The 15,014-nt window shown below is 54.4% G+C and overlaps 8 protein-coding genes across 8 annotated transcripts; 3 read left to right on the top strand and 5 right to left on the bottom strand.

The window, feature by feature from the left end:
* The first annotated feature begins 83 nt into the window (after positions 1-83).
* Positions 84-1,388, top strand: PV07_03802 (uncharacterized protein). Its single transcript, XM_016390556.1, has 3 exons — positions 84-350; positions 411-493; positions 569-1,388. Exons 1-3 carry the CDS (start codon positions 330-332, stop codon positions 1,059-1,061), a joined length of 597 nt encoding a protein of 198 aa, XP_016252458.1. The 5' UTR covers positions 84-329; the 3' UTR covers positions 1,062-1,388.
* On the bottom strand, positions 1,121-2,373 carry PV07_03801 (uncharacterized protein). Its single transcript, XM_016390555.1, has one exon. It carries the CDS (start codon positions 2,013-2,015, stop codon positions 1,404-1,406), a length of 612 nt encoding a protein of 203 aa, XP_016252457.1. The 5' UTR covers positions 2,016-2,373; the 3' UTR covers positions 1,121-1,403.
* Positions 2,374-2,759: 386 nt separating this feature from the next.
* Positions 2,760-5,249, top strand: PV07_03800 (uncharacterized protein; the record flags this gene model as incomplete). Its single annotated transcript, XM_016390554.1, has 1 exon — positions 2,760-5,249. The coding sequence occupies one exon, from the start codon at positions 2,760-2,762 to the stop codon at positions 4,659-4,661; it is 1,902 nt and encodes a 633-aa protein (XP_016252456.1). The 3' UTR covers positions 4,662-5,249.
* PV07_03799 (uncharacterized protein) lies at positions 4,872-5,608 on the bottom strand (the record flags this gene model as incomplete). The annotated part of the gene is made up of 2 exons (XM_016390553.1): positions 4,872-5,320; positions 5,389-5,608. The coding sequence occupies 2 exons, from the start codon at positions 5,606-5,608 to the stop codon at positions 4,872-4,874; spliced, it is 669 nt and encodes a 222-aa protein (XP_016252455.1).
* An 829-nt stretch (positions 5,609-6,437) lies between these two features.
* PV07_03798 (uncharacterized protein) lies at positions 6,438-7,601 on the bottom strand (the record flags this gene model as incomplete). Its single annotated transcript, XM_016390552.1, has 2 exons — positions 6,438-7,341; positions 7,402-7,601. 2 exons carry the CDS (start codon positions 7,599-7,601, stop codon positions 6,438-6,440), a joined length of 1,104 nt encoding a protein of 367 aa, XP_016252454.1.
* Positions 7,602-7,953: 352 nt separating this feature from the next.
* PV07_03797 (uncharacterized protein) lies at positions 7,954-9,865 on the top strand (the record flags this gene model as incomplete). Its single annotated transcript, XM_016390551.1, has 4 exons — positions 7,954-8,029; positions 8,088-8,636; positions 8,688-9,222; positions 9,272-9,865. 4 exons carry the CDS (start codon positions 7,954-7,956, stop codon positions 9,801-9,803), a joined length of 1,692 nt encoding a protein of 563 aa, XP_016252453.1. The 3' UTR covers positions 9,804-9,865.
* Positions 9,866-10,151: 286 nt separating this feature from the next.
* PV07_03796 (uncharacterized protein) lies at positions 10,152-11,465 on the bottom strand (the record flags this gene model as incomplete). The annotated part of the gene is made up of 1 exon (XM_016390550.1): positions 10,152-11,465. The coding sequence occupies one exon, from the start codon at positions 11,463-11,465 to the stop codon at positions 10,152-10,154; it is 1,314 nt and encodes a 437-aa protein (XP_016252452.1).
* A 1,773-nt stretch (positions 11,466-13,238) lies between these two features.
* On the bottom strand, positions 13,239-14,922 carry PV07_03795 (uncharacterized protein; the record flags this gene model as incomplete). The annotated part of the gene is made up of 3 exons (XM_016390549.1): positions 14,466-14,922; positions 13,986-14,406; positions 13,239-13,920 (listed from the first exon to the last, which is right to left on the bottom strand). The coding sequence occupies exons 1-3, from the start codon at positions 14,752-14,754 to the stop codon at positions 13,239-13,241; spliced, it is 1,392 nt and encodes a 463-aa protein (XP_016252451.1). The 5' UTR covers positions 14,755-14,922.
* Between the last annotated feature and the right edge of the window lie 92 nt (positions 14,923-15,014).

Raw genomic sequence — 15,014 nt, 5'->3', positions numbered from 1 at the left:
GCGGGGGCTGAAACTTGAGGCTGGAGGGGCATTTGGCGGGCTGGCAGCTGCGGGCACCGCCCACAAAGGCAGACAACGGGTACCTTTGGTCCCGGCGCTACACTTCGTGACGTGCCCTCCAGCGATCGCAGGCACTGTCAATTCATCTGCTTTATCATTCCTTCACAAGATCCTTCTTCCCTTCCCCTTGTGATCCTTCCTTTAGCAGTAGGATCATACACCCGGGCGCTCTACTACGGTATCAACACCCCGAGCAACTCTTCGACCTCGATACACTTCTGCTTCTTCCACACTTCCCACCTTGTCGACAAAGCCCTCACACCGCCAGAATGAAGATCTTCTACATCGGAGTGAGCAAGCCCTTTGATCATGGATTGTGTCGCAGCCAATAGACGCTAATATCCCTTCAGGTCCTTCGAAACGACTCGTCTCCTGCCATCGAACTTGCTGTTGAGCGAGATCTGTCCTCTTTCTCCCGGTTCACTCGAGACAGGTAGGCATGGCACTTCCCTCAACCCCGTTTCACCTCCTTCTCTCCTTGAGTGTGCTAACGCGCTGATTCCACCAGCTATGGCGAATTCATGACCGTGTTCGCCAAAACAGTGGCCGAACGCACTAAGCCCGGGGTGAGATCCGACATTGAGGAGAAATCCTACACATTCCACGCCTACAGTTCCAGCCTAGGACTCTGCGGCATCATTATATCCGATGGCGAATACCCAGCGCTCGTCGCACATCAACTCCTCTCGAAGATCATCGACGAATATTCCTCGCAGAATCCGCGGGCCTCATACTCCACCAACCCCCCAAACACGAGACCATTCCCACAACTTAAAGAGTACATTGTGAAATACCAGGATCCGGGCCAAGCGGATAGTATCATGAAGGTGCAAAGGGAGTTGGACGAGACTAAGATTGTGCTGCACAAGACAATCCAAAGTGTTCTGGAGAGAGGGGAGAAGATTGACTCTCTCGTGGCTAAGAGTGATGGTCTGAGCGCACAGAGTAGGATATTCTACCAGCAGGCCAAGAAGCAGAACAGCTGTTGTGTTGTTATGTGAGCGTCGGGCTCTAGAACCGCGAGGAAACAACCAGGAAACTGCTGGCCTGGAACCGCCGTGTTGGAACTCGGAGTTAGATGCTTCTGCGGGAATCAGGTTGAGTAGGCGTTCAGGTGTTCACATGGGACGAATGAGATGAGATGAGATGAGATGAGACGAACTGAAAAAGACTTGACGTTGACGGCAACCGCCCCAACCATATCCTGCTTGACCATCCGCAACACCATTTCGTTCGCTGCGCCGTTCTATACCACAAATGCCGCTCTCAAGGGTCTAATGGTTCTAGAGACAGACAACAAATTCCAGAAAGCGAACTTTTCCCTCCCTCCGATTGCCAGTCGTTTAATTGCCCTCCACCATCTTGCTCAGCCTCTCCAATCGCTCCCCTTCAACCCTCATGCCCACCCACTCCTCCATCCTCGTAGCGCCTACGCTCGCGCCTTGGTAGAAGTCGATGCTTGGGGTATTCCACTTCAAGACGGACCACTCCAGCCGGCGGCAGTTCAGTCTTTGGCACTCTCGAGCAAGGGCACGGATCAGCGCCGTGCCGTACCCGCGGCCTCGGTAGGTTGGATGCACGAACAGGTCTTCCAGGTAGATGCCAGGTCGGGCGTGCCAGGTCGAGTAGTTGTGGAAGTACAATGCCATGCCAGCGACCTCTTCTTCCCCATCCTTGTGGATGTCCGGGTGATGCTGCTCACTCCCGCCTGACGCGGTCGAGCCAGGAACCGGACAGATGAGTAGCGTCTTCGCATATCCCTCCGTAAAGCCTTTGTCGAGGTCCTTGGGGTCGAGTGGGAAGGAAAGCGACTCTCGCAGCGATTGCTCCGTGGCGAAGACTTCGTGAAGCGCTTTCTCATAGATGGCGAGCTCGCGGATCAGGTGTAGGATCACCGGGACGTCGCGCTCGGTGGCATAGCGGATCTTGTACGTTGAGGTTTCCTGTTCCGCCATCTTGTTGCTCTGTCTGGGTGTTTGCTGGAGAGAGATGCGTGCGCCAAGATGAACATTAAATAATAAAAACACCGCGCCACTTCATGACCGACTATGGCATAAAGGGCGGGCATCAGAGGCGCCCTGTGATTAACCCCGCTTCGCAAGATGCCAAAGAGCCTTTCGTTCAAAGTTTTCGCAAGTCGAGTAGTATCTCTATGTCAGCCACCCTTGGGCAAACCCCACCGTGGGCGTCTAAGATCTCGAGATCTCGAGTTAACGGTGTAAACAGCCCTTGTAGGCTCAAGGGCGTGACATGACAATGCCTGGATTAATCAGCCTAGTAGCCACTCTAGTATGTGACAGCGATGTCAGGTACACCTATAGGTATTCGGGTACTCCGTACAAAGGTAGGTGAGCGACTAGGTCGAGTTATGACTATAACTACCCTAATTACCTAGGTTTGCTGAAGTACCATTCGTACCGAGCCCAATGGAGGCTGGTGAGGCCTAGCTTGGGATGGTAGGGAACGGGCCCGAAACGTTGATTAGGCGAAGTATTGTCCACCCTCACACCATCCAACCCTCTAACCACTACCAACTACACAAGCAGCGAGTCTACCTCCTCAGGCGGCTTTGCTCGCCGATTCCCAGACCGAGAATATATGACCTCCTCACTGCCACCGTGGCCTCGCGCATCCTGCGAGTGAAGTGAAGAACGCACGTCTGCATTCTGACCACCTAGAAACCACGGGATCATCTCGCAATGTCCGACGACAGTGAGCGCCGTTACAAAGCGTGTCGAACATGCCGAAGACAGAAAATGCGCTGTGATGGTAGTGACGGCATCCCCTGTCGACGATGCCTCAATGCAAGGGTTCCTTGTGTGTTTGACAAGACGGTCATGAAAAGGCGAAACTCACCGTCCGACGAGGCCACCACCGCGAAACGGCAAAACAGGCAGAGTTTGGCGGATGAGGTTGCCATGCTGAAAGATCAGATCGCAATCCTTCGACGGTCGCACAGCTGTTCGGCCCAGGAAACAGCCGAAGCGCTGTCCATCGCAGGAGACCAACAGTCGGGGCGTGTCAACAGAGGGGTTACTGCCTTTTCATCCCAGAGTGGTCCCGGTGACGATGGCAAATCCGATTTTGGCCACACGTTCTCTCCGGAGAATCTAGGCTGTCCCGTCAGTGCTGTTCATGTCATGATGCACCCACCTCTGGACGGCGAGCCTGAGCGGAACTCGTCGGGCTGGACAGTGGAAAATCAGTCCAAATGGAATCGCGAAGATCAATCCAAAGGCTCCCGCCCAGATATTATTGATCGTCAACTAGTCGATGAGTCTGAAGCTCGCGAACTATTTGATCTATACATGCACGGGGGCAATGCCTTTCTGCCTATCTTCGATCCGCTCCTGGACACATTCGACTCAATCCGACAGACGTCTCCGTTCACCCTGACAGTCATCCTCTACGTGGCAGCTCGTCACCAACATATCCAAGAGACGAACAGTCCAACCTTGCAATTGTGTAAGGAGGAGGCTCTGCGTTACGCAGCAGAGTCGTTGTTCCAGAACCCTTGCTCCCTCGAGACATTAGAGGCCATGACAATTCTAGCCGTGCATTCCGAGAAGACATGGTTTGCGCTTGGACACGCTCTTCAGATGGCTCTCGATCTTGGAATCCACTATACAGTCCGGAAGATAATATCCAGTTCTGTATCACAGGCTAACTCGTCCACCTCCACCAGAGTGACGCGCATTGATCTCCGTTTTGCGCGCATCTGGCTTTTACTTGTTCAATACGAGCGGGCAATCGCCTTTGGGAGCTTACGCAAATCTCGCACCGAAGAGCTCATTATCGCCGACCTAGAAAGCTTTCTCGATCTTGCTGCGCTGCATCCTTCCGCGATATCTTCCTGCGCCGCCATCGATATTTTTCAGGACCTGGTCCGGCTGCGCAAAGGGCCGGATCTCCTTTCGACGGAAAAGTTTGAAACGGGTGTAAAGCTCTGGTTTCGCAAATGGGATTCTCGTTTCGAGGACAACGGTGTCCACAAAGAGTCTCTTCAACGCTCACACCTGAGGATCCAAGAGCTCTATGCGAGACTGATACAGGGCGGCATCATGTTCGTTCGGGTTCTCAAGGCGCGACAGCTTCGTGAAGCTCAAACGGTCTCGACCGATCACGACGAGAAGTCTGTTCAGCTCAGCATACGCATCTTACAATTGGTGCAGGACCTTTTGACCTTCATCAATAACTGCCGTGCGTACAAAAGAGTCTTCTCATGGGCACCAACGCACGAAGGCTTGCTTCTTACGTTTGTGATCATCCTGGCGTTTCAGGTGTTGCAGGTGCATCCAGATCCCCAGAGACGGGATGATTTATTGGTGCAAGTCGAACAAACTGCTGTCCTGCTAAAGCAACATCCTTTAAGGAGCTTCTACGAGGTCGTTGCTCGATTGATGCGCCTCGCCAAGTCTTCATCCATAACCCTGCAAGATCCTTCCCTACCGAGTTCCTCACAGGCCCATGAGTACAATTCCATCGACTTTGGGCCTATATTGGAAGGAGAGGACTGGTTCTTTGACACCTCGACCGACGCCTTCTTCCATCCCTCCATCGGTGAGGAGACTTCCGACATATATGGACCGCCTCTCATTTAACCGTTTGATGGTCCACGACATACACGACCTCCAATGGGCTGACGGAAAGCTTTAAACCCAGTGACTATTTTGTGTAGTTTCCCCTCGCACACTGATGCTGGAGCGACGACCCACGCCCTCTTCCACTCCAGATGACAGGATTGCCCCCTAGTATAAGGCAAGAGTCACAGCCTCGTCAGCCTTCCCACAGCTCTTTCCTCCTCCCCGCCGTCAAAGCACAGCAGAGGTCTCGAAGACAGCTCTGGGCAGATACCACTCATATTTTCTCGGATTGTCCTTTCCGCCAAAATTTTGCTGTGCAAGGGGAAATGCCTTTTTCCCACGACATCTTAAGGGCTTAGGTTTCAGCCGATGTCGGTCGGCCTGGAATCGCCGGTGCTTTTGTGATTGCATGTTGTTGCTGCCTAGGCAAGATTTCGATTCAGGCGTCCAGGTTTTACTGAGAACATCACTGGTGGTTTGTTCTGGCATTAACTCCTGCAGCAAATTGCACTCGTTATGGGTGACGGTGGTTGCGGAGAGCAAAGTGTGCAATAAATCCCTCGTCGAAAGGCGCTGGCCGACATCTTGCTGGTCTGTTGCTTCGGCTTTCACCTCATCTGCCGAAGAAATGTGTGGAAGTGCTGGTTCTGACAGTGTCGTGGCAGTTATTTTTATTTCTAAGATACACTCAGCATCAAGCTTGGGCGGAAATGAAACCACTCCCTTGTGGAATAGGTTGGCATACCAGCCTCCGAAGCGGGGAATGCTTCCTTGTCCTCGGCGCATGACTGGGGAGAACCCCATGGCACTATGATATCACCGGGGCATTCACGGTCCATGGAGCCCTGCTTGATCACGGCTCTCCTGCTGTCGATGCCATTGTGCTCGTTCTGGATGTGACCCACTAATTGACCTTGCGACAGATCTAGCAGAGCAGGGGCAATGCAAAAGGTTTGTGTAGCCATGCTGTTGTGTTCAGACAGGCCTGTCAAATTCGCATCGCCAGGGGGTCAAGCAAGGAGATAGCCTTGCCTTACTTATGCCGAAGTGGCTGTCGCGCACCAAAGACGTGGCAATCTACCGCGTTCGTCGTGGCGGCAGCCGAGTATTTTCGGAACCTGGCAAGAAGTCCCTTTGCAGTGATACCGATCCCCCGGGCGTCAGGACAGACTCAGTCCAACTCTTTGTGTCAAACTTGTCCTGTCAGATCTAGGTCTTCGTGAGTGCAGTGACCGAAAATCCTCGAGAGGCCGGTTGCCGGTTGCCGGTGGCCGGTTGCCTGCAGCCGGCAAGAAACATGCAAAGAGTGGCCGGCCGGTCGAGTGGGTCAAAGGTGAGAAATGACCGCCCAGTGTTGACCATCCACTGATGCAAGCCTCTGTTTGTCAAGAAACTAGCACGATATCGATCAAAGGTTCTTCGGCACCATCCTCTCCTTGTTTATTGCCTGCAGCCAAGTCCCCGGGGGGGCGAGCCCTTCTCAGCCTCGAAACCGTCGGTCGTGTTGCCGACCCGGCGGACATCCGCTTGATGTTATGATTCAAAGACTTCTTCTATTGCACAAGAATGGAGAAGATCTGAAGGACTGTTGATCATTTCAACCAGATGGTTGCTGCTGCTCTAAGACCCCAGTCGAGTTATCTTCGACACCTGCTGACTCTTCCACTAGCACCTCCCGTCATCACCACCGGGCCATCCACGAGCTCCGATGGTTCGAACATACGTCCTAAAAGTGCCCGTCTCACATGAATCCTACAAAGCAAGATCTTCCTAGGATAGGGAAGACCGCCCCTCTCACACAATTTTATCGATTTGCTGGATATTGGTTTTGTCCTGCGTCGCACTTCTCACCTCCTGCTCAGCTACGTTGCCATTTGCCGACGCACTCTCCGGATCAAATGCGCCGACATTGGTCAAATGCCTGACTATGCCAGCGCCTCCGTCCTCGTGCTTGGCGTGGCCGGCTCGAATGCTCTGCAGCGAGTCACGGAACACATACTCGTAGAATCCGAAGCCGAAGACGTAGGCCGGCAGGTTGACCAAGATGGGGATCCAGCAAAAGTTGGCGTACGTGAACGCCTCCTTGCCGAAGAAAATGGCCGCCACAATGCGCGTGCCCAGGTCGCGGGCCATGTTCAGGGACAATGCCTGCGACCCGAACCCCCAGATCATGACAGCGTAGGCCAGGCCGATGGTGTAGCCCAGCGACACGGGCGTCTGAAAGGGGTTGGCCGGGTCGATGCACGCCGCGATCACGATGCTGAGGGTCGAGGAACACGCGAATTCGATGAGGAACAAGTATCCCAGGTTCAGCTGTGTCGGCGGAGGGAACGAGCACAAGATGTTCGCCGCTCCCCCGTTGAACACAGCGGTGCCATAGTCTTTGACGTTGGCGGCCTTCAGCTCTTGGATCTGCGGCCAGTAGCAGCCCATGAGGAGCAAGGCGGCGAAGAACGAGCCGAAGGTCTGGCTGAAGACGTAGTGTGGGACTTTGCGCCAGGGGAAGCCTCCGTAGATGGCGAAGCAGAGAGACACGGCCGGGTTGAAATGCCCGCCAGAGACGGGACTGCAGATTGTGATGGCCAGGGCGATCCCGAGGCCGAATGCGAGGCCAATCTGCTGCAGGGAGCTGAACAGAGCGTACACCGGCGAGGTGAGGTTCAAGTTGCAAGCCGCCACCGAGGCAATGCCGCAGAAGCTATAGAGCCGAGTTTAGCCATCCACCCGAGACCACTTGAGTAATGAGTATGGATCTTACACGTAGAAAAACGTTCCCAGGGCCTCGGCGATACACTCCTGCAGCAGCCGTGGGCGGCGATGTTCGAAATCGAGCCTTCTCTGGCTCACGGGCGGCGCTGGCACAACGTGTCGAGTTACATGCTTCCGTAAGGCTTCGGTGTAGCCGATCTCCATCTCATCGCCTTCCAAGCGGTGACTGAAACTTTCAGAGGACGACATTGTTATTGTATTACAAAAAGTATGCGCTTCCCCGGCAGAGCTTGAAAACATAAACGTTTTCCAAACAATCAGGGAGCAACCGCGAGGATAAATACACGGGGACTCCGCATGGCTGGGGCCCCGGCCTGTGAATATCATAGCAGCCGGGGAAGAGATGGACGTTGAAAGGTCCGCGACACCGGCCGGCGCCCCGGTGAAGCCGGCTGATGCTCAATTGGAAGGGCACTTGCATCGCCAAAACGGCTATAAGATCGAATACTGAGGAACTTTGGGGATCTCGTCCATGCTCGCTTTGTGTCAAGGTCCTCGAGCTGCCTCAAAGTATTGATATAAACAAACGATTTCAACTGCCATGCCCACAATCTATCGCAACGCAAAGTATCCTTCGGTCGAATGGCCGAAGCTTGACTTGCTGACGCTCCTTTTCGGTATGGGTTTTTAGGTAATACAAGCCGCTCAAACATGATATGCTTACAGGGATGCTAGATTCAGAACACACTCTCGCTCAAGACGACGCAATACTACATATCTCCGCAGAGAACCCCAAGCGGACTCTGACCAAAAGGGCCCTCAGGAGCTTGACGCAACGAATTGCGCATACCCTGAGGACGAAATATGGTGTAGGCTCGAGCGGGCCGGGCAATGATGTCGTTACGGTCATGAGCCATGGTCAGCCGGCCCTAGCAGCGGCGTTTCTGGGTGTTATTGCGGCGGGGGGTGTCTATTCCGCCGCCAGTCCGTCCTTGAGCGCCGACGAGCTCTCGCATCAAGTACGGGTTGGGGACACAAAGCTGATCATCTGCAGCCAGGAGGTAAAGGAGGTTGCGTGCCAGACGGCCAGGTCCAACAGTCTGCCTCTGGAGAATGTCCTGGTGCTCGAATCAGACCCACTTTGGAGTCTGAAAAGGGTCACGGACGGCATCGAGCTGTTGACGGAACATCAGCTGGTGTGGGAGACGATTACAGACCCAGCTCGACTGAAAGAGAGTCTCATCGTCATCGTGTGGTCGTCCGGCACCACCGGCGTACCGAAAGGTGAGCATGGAATAAGGTCATGGCGGACGAGCCAGCCACTGACTGTCCCAGGCGTCATGCTGTCACACCAGAACCTCGTGTCGCACACCTACATCCAGCACTATCAAGGGCGCGAGCTCGCGGCCAAGCAGGTTGCAGAAGGCACTTACGAACCCTGGGAGTTCCGAATCCTCGCGCACCTCCCGGCCAGCCACATCTCCGGCCTCTTCGGCTATCTCATCTCCGCCCACTACGGCGGCGGCGTTGTGGTCTGGATGCGGAAGTACCAATGGGACCTGTTCCTGGCGTACACCAAGCGATTCCGGATAACGTACATGTTCACGGTGCCGAGCATCTACCTCCGAATCGCCAAGTCTCCTGATGTCACGGATCAATTTGCCTCTCTGAGGACCGCCGCCACGGGCAGTGCGCCCATGGACAGTAACCTCCAGGCGTCAGCGAGCACAAAATTGAGACTTGCGAACGACTGGCTCGTGGGGCCGACTTGGGGACTCACCGAGACGACGGGGGGAGTGACGATGACTCAAAGCTATCAGAACGATGAGATTGGTAGTCTGGGCCCTCTCCTCCCGTGTCTAGAGCTGCGGTACGTCCTATCTCGCATACAGCGCTGTCTCAGCTAATGTAATGCACAGCTTGGTCGATGACAACTTTGTCGACGTAAAGGATGGAGAGCCAGGCGAGCTGCTCGTGCGCGGACCGACCGTCATGAACGGCTACTTTAACAACCCCGAGGCCACCAAAGAAGCGTTTCACGAGCACTGGCTGCGCACGGGCGACATTGCCATCCGCCGGGCCGGCCACTTCTACATCGTCGACAGGAAGAAGGAGCTCCTGAAGTACAAGGGCCTCCAGATCGCGCCCGCCGAGCTGGAACACCTCCTGATTCAGCATCCGGCGGTGCACGAGGCCGCGGTGATCGGGGTCCCTTCGCCAGACGACCCGAGCTCGGATCTACCCCGGGCGTACGTTGTGGCGGGATCCTCTGACGTTACCGAGCAAGAGATCCAACGGTACGTCAAGGAGAGGCTGGCTGCGCACAAACAGCTCAGGGGAGGGGTGGTGTTCGTGGACGAGATTCCCAAGAATGCATCCGGCAAGGTACTGCGGCGGGAATTGAGGGATCGGGCCCGGAGAGAGCTGGGTCAGGGACGGGCGAAGCTATAGGAAGAAAACGCGCAACGCATAAAGCCTATGCCGTTGTTCTATGAAGTCAATCCTGAAGGGTCCAGAGGAACAAGACGTCTTGTGCAATCAATCTTCATGGCTAAGGAACAATGGATAAGTGGCTATTGAGAACGCCATGCGATTGCTAAAGGATAGACTCGAACACGAAAATTGATAGAGAAGACCATGGCGGAAACTTGCATGGAACAAAGTCCTTAGTACCATCAGGATATTTACATTAGGTCGACTCCGTCCGGTTGTCGTAGTTGAGATGCCACGAATCGGAAATTGCAGCTCCAAGGTTCGTCAATGTGTCGTCTCGTCCATCACGCGCTCAAACTGCCCTCCTCATGGAATTCCAAAAGGTTCGGTAACAGTGATGTTCACCGTCACATTCTGCACCGTACACCCCACTGTTGGGTAAGCTGCACTGTAATTCCCCTGCAGAACCAACGTTAGCCAGTTCAGCGCCCTGGCATCTCCGTTGTAGGATTCGTCGAGGTGATACCCCACGGTGTTCCTCTGGTAGAGGATGTTCGCCCCGCCGAGGCACAGCCTGTCCACGAGGGCGTCGGTGTCGGCTACGGCAGAGTACCCGTCCTGGGTCGCCTTGTAGAGGAATATTGGCATTTGGGGGACGCCGTGGTAGCCCATGAGGCCTTCCCTGTCAATTGCCTTTTGGATGGCCGGCGCCTGGACGGTAGTCCCGGCGGCGAAATAATCTGCGAAGATATCCTGGTCCGCGTATGTTGGGAAGAGTTCGAATGCCGACAGGTTTCTCGCCTCGAAGAAGCCCGTGGCGTTGTACTGTCCCCGCGTCTTCAGGCGGCTGTCGAGGTAGTGGGAAGTGTCCGGATACTGGGTCGATACTCCCAGCAGTATTGCCACCAGGAGGCCTGCCGCCGGTGTGTTGTTGATCTTGTCGAAGTTGCTGGTAAAGTTGGGCACGAGGCCGCCTATGGCCATGCCGGCGAAGTTGAGCTCCGGGGCGTACTGTACTTGCAGCTCGGCCGCGAATTCGCTGGCGACGGAGCCTCCAGAGTATCCCCACATGGCGTACCGCGAGGAAGAGTCGAGGCTTTTGTGGGATGACAGAGCAGCGCGCACCGAATCAAGCGTCGCATGGCCTTCTGAGACGCTGGCGCCGAAAGATGCAAGGGGCCCTTCGAAGTCCGGCACATTGACAAACCAGCCGTGGTTGAGAGCTGTGTTGATGTCAGAGAACTGAAGTCCCAACGCTTCTGCCCCGGCATAGGCAAGGAAACTGGGACTGGCATCCACGTCGACCGTGTTGTAGGGAACCTGGTACGAGAGCAGGGCGTTGCTGGCGTTGTGTGGGGGCTTTAGCGGGACAAAGAGGGTGGTCACGGCCCAGGCAGGTTGATAATGGCTGTCTGTGGTGCGATAGAGAATGTTGTATGCCTCTGAACTAGCATTAAATATCGTCGTCAGATTACCGGGTGCCGCGCGAATATTTAGAACGGCACCGGGCGCCGCGTTTTTGAACCCTCTGGGAGCTGTATAGAAAGGATCCAGACTTGGAGGGATGGGCGTCGACGTTGCTTCGGGTGCCCGAGCATCAAAGTCGTGGAGGGCGGTCGGAACAGCAGAAGATGCTGCAATCAGGCTGCCCCATCCCAGGATCCTAAGGCTGAAATACATCGTCAGTGAGCTTCAATGTAAACTCGCAGATGCCACACTCTGGACTCCAGGGTTGACAGTGGTGACAGGAGAATTTCATAGATATTTATTCCCTACCCAGTGATGTCCTACACAAACTCGTCTGGTTGCTTCCCACCCAAGCCATCAAAGACTAAGTCCGTATATTGACTCGCACTTGGAATGCTGGGAGCATGCTTGACAGTCTGGTTTGCAAGGCTTCGCTCAAAGGAGAAAACAGTCTCGAGCTTGGCATGCACTATGGAACGACATGGAGGCTTCTCCGGACGCCCGTATTCCTGAGCAAGGTAGATCACCTTGCGGAATTGGATTCGATCGGTTCAGAGAATAGCAGGCAACAACAACCGGGCATGGGTTGCTCCGAGCCCGCTGAGTCTTCGGCTGGGATGGACATAGAAGAGGAATGTGCGTGCTGACCGCCTGGACGAAGTAGTCAAAAATTGGGGGTCGTAGATCTATTTCCCTGTTTCGTATACAGAGTGGACGTCTTACCTCCGTTCGTATTTAGGGATAAAATAAATGCTTGTATGGAGTACTTGTCCTTGCATTGCGCCATTCTCCCCTGCAGGAAAGACTCGCTGTTGTCTCTTCGTACTATGGTGCGGAATCGGCACTTTTTTCCACCTGAGCAACCCGCAGTTCGCACCTTACGCCTTACGCTTTAACCGAGCCCTCGACCCAGTGCTCGCGAGAGATGAAGTGTCGTCGTCTCGGTCGCCGGCGTCAACGTACGCGGCGTCACCTGCAACCCTTGCCTGGTCAACACGTGTGGATTCAGTCCCCTGGCGATGATTTTCTTCCTGGCTGCGGGCGTGTGGGTGCTCTGCTTCGTGTTGGCCTTGGGGTACCGGACCTATAGGCCAGGCATGCCGGTGGCTGGGAGTTGCAGGATCGCCATCGCCGCAGCGTGCCATCCAACGCAAGATGAGCGGAACCAGGATGTTTTGCCATCGACATTGCCCCTGCAATGGGGCGTTGTCGAGAGGTACGATTACCACGGTGTGAGCGAGACTGCACGATCGCCGACACAGTGGCGCCTTCGCCCTGAGCTCGCAGGCCATTGCAGCTTTTCAAGTCGACCGGTCGAGATGCCAATTCGATGGAAGTACTACGCCTAGAAGTTACCGGAGCTCCGGCTCCAGCCACCAGGAGAGTATTCGCATAGCCCGCTTGATCTCGCGACACCTTAAGTTGGACGTTCGACGTCGTTAAATGATCGAGCCTGTATTCTTGGCGGGTTTGTATCCTTATACGCCGGGAACAGTCTCCTCGTATCTTTTGGGCTTGTCATGTTGCCTGAGATTAGGTTGCGTGCGTGGCCGGGCGGTCAGGCGACTCAGAGATCTTCCATGGTCGCCATTGTAGGGCGTTTCCTCGTGCATCAGAGGCGGTGATAGACGTCAAACTTCTTCCCTGTGTAGCTGGCATATACGCCGCGACTATTATAAGAGCATACGGTCTACTTACGCGCACACGCGCAACTCGCAACACAGTCCGATCTCCAGCGGAGGAAGAGAGAATGGCCTGTTTTCATTGGACACAGGGGTCGATGGAAGGACAGACATTTGTATGCGGAGTACAAGGACGACTCGGTCGACCCAGGGAGACACCCGGGCTTACTAGTGGAAAGGCAAGGAAGAAAAAAAAGTCTTGAAACCATGGCCCCTGGTTAGTGAACCTGTATGGTTCCTGCATTGTCAAGGTAGCTCAGCAAGCATGTCAAATTCTCAGCATAGAGTGGTCCAATGAGACCGGTCATGGCAAGACGGAATCAAAGACATCCTTTCCCGGCTTGTCATGGAGCAGGCCGATCCACATGAACGATTTTAAGACTCCCCGCATCTCGGTCCAGGACTTCACTTGACATCTGTCGATATGTTCTCGCAAACAATCCTTCAGCCACGGATGGTCCGAGGTAGTAAATGCCGAAACGGCTCCGACCATCAGAAACCACAGCATCATCTGAGAAGAAGCCACATCCACGAGCTTGTGGTCTAGAAGGCAACTTTTGTAAATCGAAGGAAAGAAGGTATACGGCAGCCTCAGATACTGCCACTTTAAGAACACATGATAGGTCAACCCTAGTAGGCTGAGCCGCACTGCTTCGTCAAGCGAGCCGGTGTCAAAGCTCATATGGAGCAGGCGATACATGACCGAAGCCATGGTATCGTAGAGGAGTGGCGGAGAAAGCATTCGGTTGGTTTCGGCCGCGAGATTGACGATTGAACAGAACCTCTGCATGACCTTCCAGGCTTCGAGGAGACTCTCATCCATCTTGTGCAGCAGTCTTTCCGAGTCATGTTGAGAGGGAGTAACACAGGCACTGTTTCGAATTGACAGCAGCTCCTGGTCTGGATAGGGCACAATGGGTTCTGAAAGAGGGTCGTTGAAAAAGACGGGCTCGGTTCCACTTTGCATGGCCATGCCTATATCGCATCTGCGCAACAATCAGAGCTTCTCAGAAGGATCCAAATTTTGACAGAAGCAATGGCCACGGCTTACCTGAATATTTCTGTCAGAAGCTTGTTACCCTTGAAGGCAGCTATTCCACCTCTCAGATCGACCATCTTGCGCAGGCCCACCATATGATGCTTGAAGGTCTCGTCCTCGCCCATAAAAAAAGCACTTACAGCCAGGGTCAAAACTACGGCGATGGTGGAGTTTGAAAACTTGGTGCTCTCGTCCTCCAGCAAGAGCCTGTTGCGTAGGATTTGAATCCCTTTCAGAAAATGCACGGTTGCATCTCGGTTGGTGGTAGGATATTGTCGACCCAGGATCCTGTCCATGAAGACCTCGGCTGCGAACACGGTTACGTGAAGATAGGCAGCGTCGAACTTCAGTGGATCAAACCAGTCCATGTCCCGGTGGCTGAATCCAGTCACCATCACCAGAGGGAACAATGCTCTTGCTGCCATGTCAAAGACTAATTTTGGGGCAAAGTTAGCTGCTGGTCAGTGTTCATCCTAGCGAAAAGAAACCCACATCTCACCACGTCAACAAACGCCGCCGGATCCATCTCGGCAGCAAGCTCGATGGAGGACAGATCCGAACCCACTCTGCCGGGGATGGCAGAATAGTACGCGTCGATGAATGTATCCAAAGGCTCTGGCGGACCTCGTTTGGAGTCAACCGCAACTGCCCAACTTGTCGATTTCTGTTGTTTGGCACGATGAGACTTGCCACGGTTCTTCCCCATCATTACCTGACTCCGGATAAGCCTCTGTGTCTCTGCGTCCGCCTTCTTCACGTCTGTTGCCACAATGAAATGCATCGCGGCTGATCAACATCGGGGAGAACTGGAATAAAGTCCACCCTTGAGCAGAGAACTAAACCGAGTTGGGAGCAGATATGTTCTTGGACTGCATCAAGGCAACGTTTTCTGGTCGTTCTGACTGGACAAGTGAAGATTCATAATGTGGGCGAGGACACAGCGCGTATGTGGCCGTGCAAGCGGCTTTAATGTTCCCGTCTTGATTTGATGTCGTGAGATCATGCAAAGGAAGCGAGATCATCCGGCGTGCCAAGCCCCTG

This window comes from Cladophialophora immunda (assembly GCF_000835495.1).
Source record: "Cladophialophora immunda strain CBS 83496 unplaced genomic scaffold supercont1.2, whole genome shotgun sequence".
Classification (NCBI taxonomy): domain Eukaryota; kingdom Fungi; phylum Ascomycota; class Eurotiomycetes; order Chaetothyriales; family Herpotrichiellaceae; genus Cladophialophora; species Cladophialophora immunda.
The sequence above is the reverse complement of the archived record's forward strand: the minus strand, read 5'-3'. Positions and strand labels throughout refer to the sequence as shown.

What these genes read in the sequence shown, in the direction of transcription:
- PV07_03802 (XM_016390556.1), top strand. Translation starts at nt 330, where the DNA reads ATGAAGATCTTCTACATCGGA. An exon ending in TGAAGATCTTCTACATCGGA is followed by an intron (nt 351 to 410) that starts GTGAGCAAGCCC and finishes ATATCCCTTCAG; the next exon opens with GTCCTTCGAAACGACTCGTC. An exon ending in TCCCGGTTCACTCGAGACAG is followed by an intron (nt 494 to 568) that starts GTAGGCATGGCA and finishes TGATTCCACCAG; the next exon opens with CTATGGCGAATTCATGACCG.
- PV07_03801 (XM_016390555.1), bottom strand. Translation starts at nt 2,015, where the DNA reads ATGGCGGAACAGGAAACCTCAACGTACAAGATCCGCTATGCCACCGAG.